Consider the following 15,402-nt stretch of genomic DNA (forward strand, 5'->3'; position numbering starts at 1 on the left):
TTTATGATTCAGATTGCTGGTGTAAAGGTAACTATAATCTTATCTGTAATAAATGCTTCATATTTTATTTGATCCCTTAAGTAAAAACAAAGCTGTGCTTCCGATGTGACCCTTAAAGGTAATAATAAAAAAGTCTGAAAACAGCAGATAGACATAGAAACATTTATTTGATTGGAGGTTTTTGATAAGGTGCTGAATGCTTCCACCAAAATGCTGTGTGAATTACATTATTTATGGGGCTGTTTCCGGCTTCTCACCTCACTGAATCACAACCCACACTTACACATTGTTGATGGAAGTTTCTTACCAACAGGGTCAAAGAAGTACAGTGGTCCGTTGGTTAACGAACACAATTCGTTCCACAGAGTCGTTCTTCATTAACCGAATCTATTATTTCAATGGGATATTGGGTAATTGGTTCCAACTCACAGAAAATGTACATACAAAATACTGTATACCAGTAATAGAATTAACAAAACATTAAATATAAACTAAATACAGTACTGTACTGTACAGTACACTGTAAAATAATAAATAAAAAACAATAGAATACTGTATTTTAACTTACTTTGAGGTGTGTATGTCGTATTACCTAGGGTTGCCATAAGTGTCCATTATTTTCGGACATGTCCTCCATTCAGATCTCAAAAAGTCTTCATCGAACCAATTTTAAAATTCTTCAAAAGTCCGGAATTTCAGCTTCCATCATTTTCTCCACGGAAAAAATCATGAAACTGTAATGACGAGAGAGAGACTGTGAGAGAGGAGAGGTGGAAACCGTAGAGATCTCTTTCAGTTTTCGTCAGCTGATAATTCACGTGTACGCCTGTACGGTGTTGTCAACTTAGCTGCTAGCAGTTTTTGGGTCTAGCATGTGAGTGCCATGTTTTCTTTTCTTGTTCTTCCAGCCAGGCCACAGTCAACCCACTAGCTTTCTGCGGTCCCACTTCGTGTTTTACGTTCTGCGTTACCCTGCCCGAAACCACGGAATGCTGCTCACTTTCATGGTCGCGTGTGCCCCTTTACTGAAGGCGGCCACGAGCAGAGATGCGCTGGGTAAGCTAATCATCAAAACATTACCGAGTTCTTCACCGCCACCCACCACAGCCGGCCCAAGTCAGTGATAGTGATAATTATAGTGAAGATATGGACTTATATGGACTTTGAGGGGTTTGACAAAGAGGCCCTGCAAGCCTCTATGGTGGATAGTGATACAATTGATACAAGTGATACAGGTGGGGGCCAATAATCTGCCCTCTGCCTCGGAACCAACCGCCCATTCCCGTGTGCCCAGCCATCTTTTCTACTAATGTAAGTGTTAGAAAACCTAATATTATTGATATTTCTCTTAATTGTGTTATTATTGTGCATACCATCATAAAATTAAAGTTGTTTTTACTAGCGTAGGTGTTGTGTCTGAAAAGTGGAGTTTGAGGTGCGGCCTGGTCTCTATTTCAATTAATCCCATATGTTATGTTGTTTCACTTTTCTGGCAGACGCCCGTGGGTTCAATTGACCGCGTAAAGTGAGGTTCACTATTATAATTTTTTTTTGTATTTAGTGCTATTACAGCCATAAATGAAATGTTGAGAGTATACCATTTTTTTCTTATGGCTTTTTTTTACACTGTAGCATTTGGTTTTCTTGTCCTGCATTTAAGGCATTTTAGCAATTTTCAACCATAATCTAGGGACTTTCGCTATATTATTTACGTACATTGACAACTATGATGGTGACCGGTGGTTGGCCAGTCATTAACCTGCAGACTGCAGTGACAGTGTTTGATCTTAGTCTTTGTTGTGGGTTTGTCTGCCAACATAAAAAGTGGACCAGATACTTTGAAAAATCAAAGAACATTGAATGCCACTCAAAATTGATAAGAATTGCACAATTCTTTGCTGTATCATCTCACAATGCAAATGTAGAAAGAGTTTTTTCACTGATGCAAAGTCAGTGGACAAAGGAAAGGAACAAATTGAGTGTTGAAACAATGAAAGGCATTCTGACTGTACAGTATAACTTCCGAGAAACATCTTGCAGTGACGTCTATACCTTTCTAAAGAGCAATCAGCCAATACTGAAAAATATCCGATCTACAGAAAAGTATGCATGGGCACATCAAGTCACACACACAGTGGGGGAAGAAGACTGCAGCTAAGGGAATGAAGATGTCCAGCCTTAAGCAAAGGTAATTTTTTTTTTTTAAGATTTCTATACCATGTACATATGTTGTACATTTAGCCTACACTAAAAACATAATGCAATACAGTACTGTACACCGAAACTGATATATATATATATATATATATATATATATATATATATATATATATATATATATATATATATATATATATATATATATATATATATATATATACACACACACACACATATATATACACACACACACACACACACACGCTGGTTAACGTCTGACCGAACAACGTCCGATCACAAGTAAATCACCGTGGGTGCGCGTGATCCAGGTATATGCTGATAACCACAAGGAAAAAAGAAAACACGAAGTTCCCAAGCGCTTTTGTGTAATTTACATCTTCAGGGGTGAGTACAGACTAAGGAGAAGTACAAAACAAGGTGTATATATACAGAGGAGGGTGAGACCAGGTCCACAATGGTCAGGTATTAGGTAATGACCCTACTAATCTTCAAAAAGCACCGCAGCAGTCGGTAGTCAGGTCAGAGGGTAAGCTGACCCAATCTTCTCACCTGGTTACAAATCTTCTTAATTACGACATTATCCAGTTTGTACATACCATTACTCAAATTCATGTTGACTGATTCGGTATGTTTAATGAGACTAGATTCTATAATGTTCCTACTGTCAATTGAATTACAAGGTAATATTGAGGATGCATTATAATAAGCATTGCACAAAAACTGTTCCCTGTACTGTCTATATTATCAATATGTTAACTAAATTTCAGAATGACCAATAATTTTAATATAAAAAATGCAGAAATATTCAAGAGACCAACTTTCTTGATATTTACTTCACTGGAAACGAATGTAAACATAGAATCAATTAATGTATTGGCGGACTAGCCGATCAGCTGATGCGCTCAACAAAATGTGTTTGTCGTAAGAATTTTGTTAATCGAAGTTTTGTTCGTTAATCGAACTGAAAATCCTTGTGGGAGCTAATTCGTTAACTGAAAATTTCGTTAATCGAACCGTTCGTTAACCGAGGGACCACTGTACATGGATAGGTGTTGTGGGTTTCATTACTTAGACTTTGCTGTGGTGCAGTGGGAGATTTGGCACTATAATGGTAACTTTTCAACTCTAATCACTTGTTTTCCCTATTCTTTGCTAGTCTGTTGTCCTTTGCCTCTCTACTGTAATGGCATGACACCAAAACGGTGTGTCAGCATATGTGTACATGCAATTTTTTGCAAGTACAGTAATAACTCAAATAGATAGTAGTAAATTTTGAAGAAGCTTGGTACCCAACAAGATCAAGGATAAGTATGATATATAATTAATACAGTAATTTCAGTTATTGTTGTTCAGGGTTATGGTTGCTTAATTTTCTTTAGTGGGAATTCTAGCATCTTTAGTGGCAGGCACTTGTTAAACAGATAATGTTCAGATATAATTATTTAACAACCAGATAAAATATTTCTTATGGCTAGTGTACATTTTTCTTAATTAGATCCTCTATACTGGTGACTTTTCAAGGCAAGAGGACCGTCACCTTATGATGGCAGAAATACCACAGATTCGACCAGATGTTTTGATGATTGAGTCAACATATGGAGTCAGCATTCATGAACCCCGTGAGAGTAGAGAATCACGCTTCACTACAACAGTTCATACAATTGTAGGCCGAGGAGGCCGCTGTCTAATACCTGTATTTGCTCTTGGCCGAGCACAGGAACTTCTATTGATTTTGGGTATGTTCAGTTTAGTTTTTTGCTATTTAATTATTAATTATCATTGTAATGGTGTAACTCTCAAGAAAATAAAGAAAAATTAAGCTTAAAGTAAGCAAATTATTAGTGCAAACTTAATTGATTAAGAGAGAGAAAACAGAGGACTCAGGCATCCTGAAGCGAGAAAAAACGGACTCCTATGATGGGAGACACAAGCACTCACACGTGCCACTCATACTGACAGACTTGACACTCACTTACTTGACAAGTTTTACCAACCATTAGTTGTGTATGTTATCTAGTGAATTTAGTCAATATTGTACAGAACAAGTACACTGCAATACAATGGTCCCTCGGTCAACAATGGACCTAAGTGCAAACCTGTGTTGTACATGTACTAAATGATTATGGTACTAAAATTGTTATGTCTATTGCAAATATAGATTGTTTATACAGGTATTCAAATAAATCACTATCTTACAAGAATCCCAGCAATGTAAGTTATATTCACCCAGGTCATTTGGGTGGCAAATTATGAGAAGAGCTTAGTCACTCTTAAAGAATGATAAATAAACACGCTGGCCTTCAGTGCCAACTGTCAAATTATATTGCTCCCCTCCCCCTGGGGGTTTTAGGCCTTAAGTTTTTCATATAATATCTCGGACTATAGGAGAATATTGTAGCACATCAGTGTACATTTTATAATATAAAGTTTTTCAACTGTATTTTTGGGTAGATTTACATACATTTCTTCATTTATTTTCATCCATTTACATGCACACACCATACTAAAAGAAACACAAAAGAAATAAATGACCTTAGTGCAAAGCTGGAGTGTACTTGTACTAATTTGATTATGGTACTAAAATTGTTTTGTCTAGTGCAAATTATAACATGTTTATATTCAAATTAATCACTATCTTACAAGAATCCCAGCAATGTAAATTATATTCACCCAGGTCATTTCACTGGCTTTTTATAAGAGAGAAGCTTAGTCACCTAAGAACTGATAAATATACACGCGTTAGACCTGGGCCTGTGCCAACTGTCAAACGTACTACCTCCCCTCCCCCCACGCCCCCTCGCTAGCTCCCACCCTCTCCCCCCATCTGCTTGGCGTTGCTGGAATCCTTGTAAAACAGTGAATAATTTTAATATAAAGTCATGTATTTTGCACGAGATAAAAATTAATCACCTGTATCACATTACAGTAGTGATTTAAGAGTAAAAGTGTATATGTACGTATATAGTATTCCACATACACGTAAGTATAAATACAAAGTTTATGTGATGATCGGACAACGTCCATTTCGGTTAACATCACGTTTCCAAGAACGTATCTAGGACGTTAACCGGCGCATGACTGTATATACATACAGTATAGTATATATACACAGCTCCTCCCCGACTTACGACCTACTCGACTTATGACCACCCGCACTTACTACCTGCCTCAGTCTTACCAAAATTTGGTCAAATTACGTATTTTCGAGTCCCAAAGTCAGTACACAGACAAAATTTTCATTTGTAATTCACTTTAAAATGGCTGACAAGCTTAAAAGTGAGTGTTTTGTGGTGCCGAGAAGAAAAAGAGAGACCCATTTTAGATTTTCTATGCATTATTTAAGCATTTCCGACTTACGACCATTTCAACTTACGACCTGGATGTCGGTCCCTAAAGTTAAATGTGATTATATCTTACAGATGAATATTGGCAACTACACCCTGAGTTACATGAGGTACCCATCTATTATGCCTCAGCTCTTGCCAAGAAGTGCATGAGTGTCTATCAAACTTATACACATGCTATGAATGAAAGGATTCAGCGACAGATATCTATCAGTAATCCTTTTCAGTTCAAGCATATTTCAAACCTAAAGGTAAGTACCTTGCGAAGAAATGATGTTTAAAGATTTATTATGTTTGTATGTGTGATGCAGGAGGTCCTTGTTGTCTGAGGCTAATAGGGACCAGAAAATCACCATTTAAATTGGGGAATTTCTGGCCTTAAGAAATAATGGGATTAGGGTTATTTTTATACTTATTGTCATTTATACTCGGGAATCTGAAGAGCTTGTCTTCCGATGAATAACATCTGATTTAACGTCCAGCCATAGCTGCTACGATTCCTTGTAGAGATGGCACGCATTATGCTTTGAACTCATGACTAAAGGCGTCATTAAAAAATACGACATTGTACCGCGTCTTGGGAATAACTGTTGTACAACATAGTCTTCAGAAAACAATAAAATTAGGAGAACTGTTATTTGAACACAATACGGAAAGAAATAGTGAAGAAAATATATAGAAAATTATGGAAAGAAAGAAAAATGGAAGAAAAGCCAATCAGTCAACAATAAATCAGAATAACACAAAAAATCTGGCCCATTGTAAAGGTAATTTCTCCCAGACTTTGAAACCACACTACTGTCTCGCGCGGCTAGGTATTTGCTTATTTATACAAGAAATACGACGAATTTCAGGTTCGTATGTTTTAATTTTTGCACTTCCTTACAGAACTGTAATTAACTTATTTAACCTCATTTAAAGAATCTTATGAGTAATGATATTAAGGTTTCAATCATATTTGAGTAATTATCAATATTGTTACACCAAAGTCACCAACGGCTAATGAAATCGGACAGCGGCCACTTAAAAACGGGCGGAGCCAGAACAGGTTTCAACTAGGTGCAATCCTTTTCAATTCTTTCTCTCCATACGCTTTGTTTTAAGTCCTATCCAATATACTACTGTTTATAGAATTATTTTTATTATTATACAGGTTGTACCTCTCTAGTCCGGCAACCTCGGGACCTGACCGGTGCCGGACCATAGAAATTTCCAGACCATGGAAATTCACCCGTTTCCTGGATAGATAGTGACTTGTGCTTATGCTTGGAAGCACTAGCACCACTTTCTCTGCTTCATGGTCTCTTTGAAGACATATTGAAGGGTTAAATGTCGTACAGTAGCTTCTCAAATTTCGTGAGTTTTTAATTCAACGTTTTTTATTGGAACACACACAAAAAGAAAATAATTTAAAATTTTGACGGCGGAAACTCGAATTTCGACGGGTTTGAACGGCTCACCAACGTTCAGACGTGCACAATCGTGTAAACAGCGCCCACCATAATACGTATAATATTAAAACACACGAGGAGACAAGACGACTTTGTTTTCGTTGTTTACAAAACCAGTGACTGACTGGTTCTACATATAAAACTGAAGAAAATAAGACCCTGGTTGTAGTTGTAGTAAAATTAATATGGTTTTTTTAAGTAATGTTAATAACTGGAACAATAGTAGCAGCTAACGATAATGGTAAAGAAAAAAAGAGAGATCGCGTATGTAAGTGTGCACATGTGAAAACATATCGTCATTACTCAACATAAGAATATGAAAGCAACACTTACTTACCGTTCATATATATTTTAATTAATGTTTCTGAATTTTTTTATTGAATTTATGTTTGTGTGTGCAAAATGAACAATACAATTCATTAATAATACGTGGAATATTAAAACACACGAGGAGACGAGACGGCTGCCGGCATTGTTTTCGTTAATGCTTACAAAACCAGTGACTGATTCGTTCTACATATAAAACTGAAGAAAATAAGACCCTGTTTGTAGCTGTAGTAAAATTAATGTAAAAAAATTAATATGGTTGTTTGAAGTAATGTTATTTAATGTTAATTAATGGGACAATATAAGTAGCTAACCATTAATGGTAAAGAAAAAAAGTGAGACTGCGCGTATGTAAGTGTGCACATGTGAAAACATATCGTCATTACTCTACATAAGAATATGAAAGCAACACTTATTTACTGCTCGTATATATTGAAGGGTTAAATGTTGTACTCTGTATAGACAAGCAGAGAGCAGGGAGAGAGAGAGAGAGCAGCCGAACTGCCGGATGTAAACAAACCTTAATTTCACGCGGCTATGTTGTTGTTTTTTTTACGGGGATTAGCCCACCCGGGCATAGGTCACTGACCCACATTGGGGCCTGAGGGGCGAAAATTTAATACTCCTGTAATAATAATAATAATAATAATTCAGATAAGTAAAAAAAAAAAAAAAAAAAAAAAAAAGCTGCCTATCTACCTATTGGACAAACTAAAAGCATTCCGGACCACAGAATGCCGGACTAGAGAGGTACAACCTGTATCAGTTTTTTTTTTCCTTACATGCCCCCAACTCTTCAATATTAATAAAAATATTCTCCATAAGCAGCCATGATCTGCGTATTTACTCACTGTTTTAGTGGGAGAAACTCGCTGATCGGTTGTTAGCTATTTGGGTGCTGCACACGCTAACGCCTGATCAAGGTGTTTGCTTTTCCCTCTCCAAGTGTCATGCGCAGAAGTGTCTGCGCAGATAGAATACTGTAGCTATTATTCCGTACATCTAAAACGCCTTACAATTAACGCCTTAACTTAATAGCAATGATTTTTCAAGAATGCATATGAAAAACAGTAGAAAATCACGGAAGGTTAGGCATTATTTATGGTGAGCGTATGAATGAGAGCAAGTGCGCAGTATGGGTATGGGGGATGAGCATGATGGGGGTTGCGGGAGGTGTAGCGGGAGATTTGGTTCGTTCTCTGATTAGACTTTTGTGCTCCATGGATATTATGGTACTCATTGTAATCCTCTTGAGTGTGTGGATTTTTTACGCACAGCATACAGTAATTCAATAATAATTTAACCTCGTAAATTTGAAACCACAGATATTGATGACTTGAATAACGAGGACCTCCTGTATTCGTATCTTAAGCAGTGTTGTGATCACCCTGTAAGTGGAGATAAGGCTAGAGTTTGCTGCTTATTGTGTGAATGTGCACCAGGATTAAGTCACTTAAAAAGCTTTTGTTCACCATATCTCCAAAAATAAAATACTATACATATTATACTGTATACATAAACCTGTATATTGAGTTACAAGAATTATGAATCTTTATGTTGTGAACTCTAATGAGTGTTAGTAGTTGTCTAAATTTTATCAGTGCAAATACTTGTCTATGGTGTGTTGAAGGATGTTGGAAGATTTTCAGGTTTCTCATTAATTAGATGTTGACTTACTGAACTCGGTTTTGTCATCTGACCATAACAATGTAATGCTCTGTTTCTTTGACTTAATTTCACATGTTTTTCAGGGGATGGACCAGTTTGAGGATATTGGGCCATGTGTCATTATGGCTTCACCAGGTATGATGCAGAGTGGACTTTCTCGGGAATTATTTGAAATGTGGTGTCCTGATCCTAAAAATGGAGTCATAATTGCAGGTGCGTATAGCTGTGTGAGCACTTTTAATGTCTCTTATAATTACCTTAAGTTGGGACTGTATGGTTTATTAACCCTTAAACTGTGCAATACAAATCTGTGGCTACCTCTGCTGTGCACCAAAAATTTAGCTCTTTAAATTTTAAGATTTACCCTTTATAAAATTCAATATAATGTACATGTGAAGCAAAATGAAACACAATATACAGTAATATTAGTACAGTATTACTTTTATACACCATGCAGGTATTTCAGTACACTGGAATTTACTATTTTGGGGACTCTCTTAAGTGCTCTGGACTGCGCTGCTATTCACCAGAAATATCAATAAAAAAAATTAAAAAATCCAGAAAATCCAGCATCAGTCTGGACAATTTATGTGTTTGTGTGGCACATGCCTCAGTCTGAGTCTTGGCTCCATACATATCATATGAGTGTGCCATGCCTCATCCCTATCTTTACTGATTTGTTAATTTTTTTTGTAGACAATGTATTGCCTTTAACGGGGATACTTGAGTGTTTAAGAAATGGGAAAATTGTGTAGAGTACTTATTTTAAGAAATGGATAAAATATAAAAATCATATGAAAAGAACAACATTTGTTCACTGAATACTCTACATTGGTCGATTCATATTTGCTGTAGGCTTAACGAGAGCTACTAAGTACTGTATGAGAGATAAGGCACTGCATACGAGTATGTAAACAGGCTAGGGGTGGTGGGGGGGACTGTGTGTTGCTGTATTGGCCAAGTTTTATTTATTTTTTATGAATTTAATATTACTTTCTTGCTTGATCAGCCTCTTATGGTGTATGATTCATCATAATTAATATAACATCTTCAATAATAGAAACAAAATACGTTGTACAGTACTGTACAGGAATACCATGCTATTCACAACCTCGCTTATCTGCAATTGATATTTTAACACCCCTATTTGATATTTCCAAAGCATACCCAACTTATTCACTAAGAAAAATTATGACACCCTACAGTAATATCTCAAATTGCGCAGGCTAGCTGCAGCTCTCATATTCGCTGTAAGGTCCGCTTCACATAAGGTTTAGGGGAACAGTAACAAGTGTGGTGATGAGTAGAAAAATGCATGATGTGTGATAATGGTTGTTCATTGCTCAGGTTTTTCAGTAATTTTCAGCTTCTCTTATTCTTCATTACATGCACTGACAAACTATCAAACAACTACTCAGAATAATGGACTCCTGTCCATTATCCTGAAGGTTTGTCCTATAGGTTTAGGGTGTCTGTTATAACTGGGTTCTGTGATGTATGGTGTCCATTATACCGAGGGTTTACTATAGTCTATTTTAATTTTTTTGTAAATTGATGTACATTACTGTATATTTATTATAATTTCAGGTTACTGTGTGGAAGGTACATTGGCCAAAGAAATATTAAAGGAGCCAGAGGAAGTGACTACTATGTCAGGTCAGAGATTACCAATGAAGTGTTCTGTTGAATACATCTCCTTCTCTGCCCACACTGACTTTGAGCAGACTTCACACTTCATCCGTACTATTCGACCTCCAAATGTGGTAACAAATTTTGACAATATTATTACAGTACTCTCCATCTGAAATTTGGAAATACTTGACAGCCTTGAATTCTATTATAACTGATGTTTCATGTGTTTGAATATGAATTCCAAGGGGTTGCTACTCTGTTCACCCAAACTTTGTAAATGAGGCCTAGGGCTAGTTTGTAGCAAGGCAGCTGATTGGCTGGTGGAGGGACATGGAACAGGTCACTCTACAGTTCTTTAGTATTTAACCTCGCATATTTATATTTTGTTGCTTTAAGGGATAATAAGTATTTTATGATCATCCCTGATAATTTTTGCACTTGGGAAGCAAAAATTAGCATATGAAAAAAAAATCTTGTAAATTGAGTACAAACATGATGAAAAAGTTTAGCCTCATTTCCCCAGCATTATGTTAAGAAGGGCATCCATGTATCAATAAAATAAAATAAGTTAACTTTAACTCTCTTCACTCATAAGACTCAGTTGAGTGACCCTTTACACGTCTTCGTTTCAGTCAATCAGGTGTGTTGCTACAAACAACTCTAGGCCTCATTTGAAAATTTGAATGAACAGACAATAGTCAGTGACATTCAATGGTTATGGGTATACTGTATTCATGAATATCAAAGTAACTACTGTACCATATCTGCTCTCACCTAATTTTAAGTTCTGTATTTTCACATTTCCAAGCATTTTCCATATGTGCATGGTGACAGGGAGGTATAATCTGTAATTTAGATACAGTATTAGGAAATTTATTGGGTTTTACATATATTCTGTATACATATTTACTGTATATATTTTTTTAAGTTTTGATAATTTTCATAAGGTTTTGGTGCATGGAGAAATGACAGAAATGTCACGTTTGAAGGCAGCCCTTGAGAGAGAATACGAAGGTAGCACAGAAAATCCTGTAAAAGTGTTCAACCCGAAGAATCTTGAGACTGTCACATTTCACTTCAGGGGGGAGAAAATGGCTAAGGTAAGTTGAACAATATACTGTTATACTGAAAATGTAAGATATATGTTGTGTAATTTTGTTTTTAGTGAAGGTCAAAGTTGTTAGAGAATTCTGTCTGTGAATATAAAAAGAGGTGTAAAGGAGAATAGTAATGGTAAAAGTTGTGTGATCCAGATAAATGCCTGGTGAAAAGGGAACTTTATTCTCTGTTTTGTATACTGTATTTATTTTGTGCTTAACCCCATTGAACATTTATCGCTGCACTACAGGTGCTCCTCTACTTACCAACGAGTTACGTTCCTGAGGTTTGTTTGTAAGTCCAACTTTACTCTTGTAGATACCAAACATATTGTAAAAAATGAAAAGATTATGGATATTTAGTACAGCTATACCCTTTAATACAGCCTTAAAACCTGGCTCACTCTTCTCCACTTAGGTAATACTTGTTCTATCTGGAATTTTCTTCAAAATAATCCACTCTCATCCACATTAAACACTTGTTCTGGCAGGTAACCCCCCTCAGTGATGATGTTTGTATCTCTGAAAGTTTGTAAGTTGAATGTTCTTAAGTAGAGGACCACCTGTATTTCATTTCCTCTTTTTATAGAGGTTCTAGTGTTAATTGCTCCAACCCTCAAAATGTGCATACCATATATCACGGTTTATATGGGTATGGGATGCCCCCAAATTTCCATTTAAAAAGTAGCTTTTGAGCTCTATTTGCTGTATAAGACCAGTACCCCAAATGTGACACTTACCCACTGACTCAGTAGTCCTTTACCAACCATCCTTGATTTTTTAAAATAAGGCCAATTCACTTCAAGTAATGTCATCAAATTATACCCGCTGGTGGAGTGTAAACACTAGTGACGTCACTGAAGCGTGGTGGGAGTGTTCCCTCGTCTCGGTGGTGTGGCTGTGTTCCGACTATTTATACAACATGTGATTCAACAGCAACCACCGTATTCTAATTGTGGTGTTTCATTAGGATTTGAGTGAAAAAGGTTACCAGTATGTACTTACTACAGACATTTATTACACACACACACACATATATATATATATATATATATATATATATATATATATATATATATATATATATATATATATATATATATATATATATATATATATATATATATATATATATATATATATATATATATATATATATATATATATATAGTTATATATATATATATATATATATATATACTGAATATACTATGTACAAAAAATGAATGTTCAATGAATTATTTATGGTGCATTAGGGTACTTCTGATGGGCTATAAATAGCCTTCTTTATCTCCCCTCCATCTCACCCTGAGCCAGACGGAAGGGTCTTGGTAAATAACATGTTTGCTTATTTTCCATTTACTTTAAATAGATTTACCGAATTATTTGTTTTATTCATTTATTTATAATATACTGTAATATATTAAACACACTGTAATTATTTTCTTTAATTTATAAACTGTTTTGCGACAAAGGAATGTTCTCCAGTAGTGTTTCATTAGGATTTGAGTGAAAAAATATTACGTACTTACACAATTGTTCCTCTTACTTTGACAACACAACATACATACAGTATATTATTTCTCAGTTTTGATATTTTTTTTTAATTTTTGTATTTATTTATATTTAGTTACTTAAAATAAGGCCAATTCACTTCAAGTAATGTCATCAAATGTTACCGGCTGGTGTAGTGTAAACACTAGTGACGTCACTGAAGCGTCTGCTATTTACCGTGGTCACTTTCCTTTCTTGTCTCCCTCACTGGCAAATGGGGGGGACGTGGGGAGGGGTGTATGATGATAGCTGTGTTTATTACAGGGGTATAAATCTCTTTTACGGTATGTTAGACAGGTTTATAATACATTTTTATTATTTTAATATACCGGTAATCTTAATTTGAATCCAGCTTGCCAAACGTAAGTTTCAGTATAAAATAATTAGTGGTAAGACCTTGTGAGTGGCTTACGATGTTTTCATCACCACTCTTGACACACTAAGCCACAATATTTAAGAGGTAAGAATTTTAAACTTGGTGGTTTAGACGACCCCCTAACTTTGGGCAGATTTTTTTAATGTTCAAATTTCGTCTTATAGGTCAAATGTGATATGCTGTATTGATATTTAATTAGGAAAAAGTGTTTATCAAGATAGTACATAACGACAACATTTTCCTTAATGACTTGCAGGTAATGGGAGAACTTGCCGTTAATAAACCCAAAGAGACTATGTAATGGTATTTGGTTAAACGGAATCAACTGTCATATCATTTCTCCTAAAGAATTAGGCAGTAAGTATATTGTTTTTGATTTCTAAATGTGATATCTACCCTTATATATTGTCTTTTAGGTTCTAAACCCATTCTTAACCTATCATCCATAGAATTGTTTAGTAGTCTTGACACATACATTGGATATATTGTGGCCAGTCGGCCCTCTTAACATTCAAGGGGTTAGGTAACAGAGATACCCGTGAATGTTAAAAAAATTCAGTACTATTGCTGCCCCCCCCCCTAAAAAATCCCTGGCCCCCCATGTCCTTATTTACCGTATATACCTGTGTGTAGTTCAAGTTTTTAAGACCAAATTATTTGGCAAAAATTGGGGGTCAACCTCTAAACGGGTAATAGTTTCGTTAGGTTGAAAAATATTTACCAGTAACTACCAGTAAACAATGGAAACGATGCACCAACACACCACCAGCTGTGAGTGTCGGTACAGTTGCCAGGGTAGATCTCTTGCGAGCCCAAAGTAGCCAAATCCATGGTATGGTAGCACAGGACGATGTAAAACAAAGTATTCATTTATTAAAGTTAATTTATAGATACTGGACATAAATTTTTTTTCATTACATTTGAAACATCAATCTTTGTTAATTAAATTTGAAACAAGAGAAAACTACGATACTGGATTTTCATTAAAATATTACATCACAAGTATATTTTACCTTAACTGTGACTGAATGAATATGAATATATTCTCGGAAATAAATATGGAAATATAATATTTTTGCTGGAATGACGTACATATTATAGTGGGAAGTGGGATAAAATCATGACGAAAGACTTTCGCTTTCTTTCGTTGTTCAAAATATTTTACCGTAATCGCTTTTCGAGTGGTTTTCAGTTAAAACACTGTTGTACTCGTACTATATTACAATAATATTCTATCCTATCATTAGCCTTATAATCCCACAACTGAAAACCATTCGAAAAGCGATTACGGTAACATCTTTTGAACGAAAGAAAGCGAAAGTCATTGCTTTCGTCACTTTCCACTGTAATATGTACATCATTTCAGCAAAAATATTACATTTCCATGTAATAAATGGTAGTTTTGTTGAAACGTAATGTACAGTATTTAACATTAAAATGCAAAAATAGCTATAAAAACAATTAATACGCCCGTAATGTACTGGCTGGCATCTCCACTCGTCCCTGCTCCCGCCAGTCACCTCCTCCCCGCTCTATCCCTCAGCCTCCTCCCCGCTCTATCCCTCCGCCTCCTCCCCACTCTATCCCTCCGCCTCCTCCACATCGTCACTACTGTTGTATTACAATAATATTCTATCCTAATTGACTTGAATAAATACTACGATACCATATTTCTGAATATTTTCATTAAAATCCATCCAAATCATTTTCCTTGTTATCGTCTTAAGCACCAAACAGCTCCTCCCAGTCTTCTCCTTGAACAGGGCTAGAGG

General features: G+C 35.8%; 1 protein-coding gene across 1 annotated transcript; it reads left to right on the top strand.

The window, feature by feature from the left end:
* Window positions 1-3: 3 nt before the first annotated feature.
* Window positions 4-13,987, top strand: LOC121866954 (cleavage and polyadenylation specificity factor subunit 3-like; the record flags this gene model as incomplete). Its single annotated transcript, XM_042366715.1, is given in 8 exon segments — window positions 4-27; window positions 3,677-3,917; window positions 5,601-5,776; window positions 9,055-9,184; window positions 10,559-10,734; window positions 11,551-11,703; window positions 13,887-13,951; window positions 13,953-13,987. Coding segments are annotated over 8 exon segments (1,000 nt in total), but the record flags the coding sequence as incomplete, so codon positions are not given.
* Window positions 13,988-15,402: the final 1,415 nt, after the last annotated feature.

This window comes from Homarus americanus, unplaced genomic scaffold (assembly GCF_018991925.1).
Source record: "Homarus americanus isolate GMGI-L3 unplaced genomic scaffold, GMGI_Hamer_2.0 scaffold30367, whole genome shotgun sequence".
Classification (NCBI taxonomy): Eukaryota; Metazoa; Arthropoda; class Malacostraca; order Decapoda; family Nephropidae; genus Homarus; species Homarus americanus.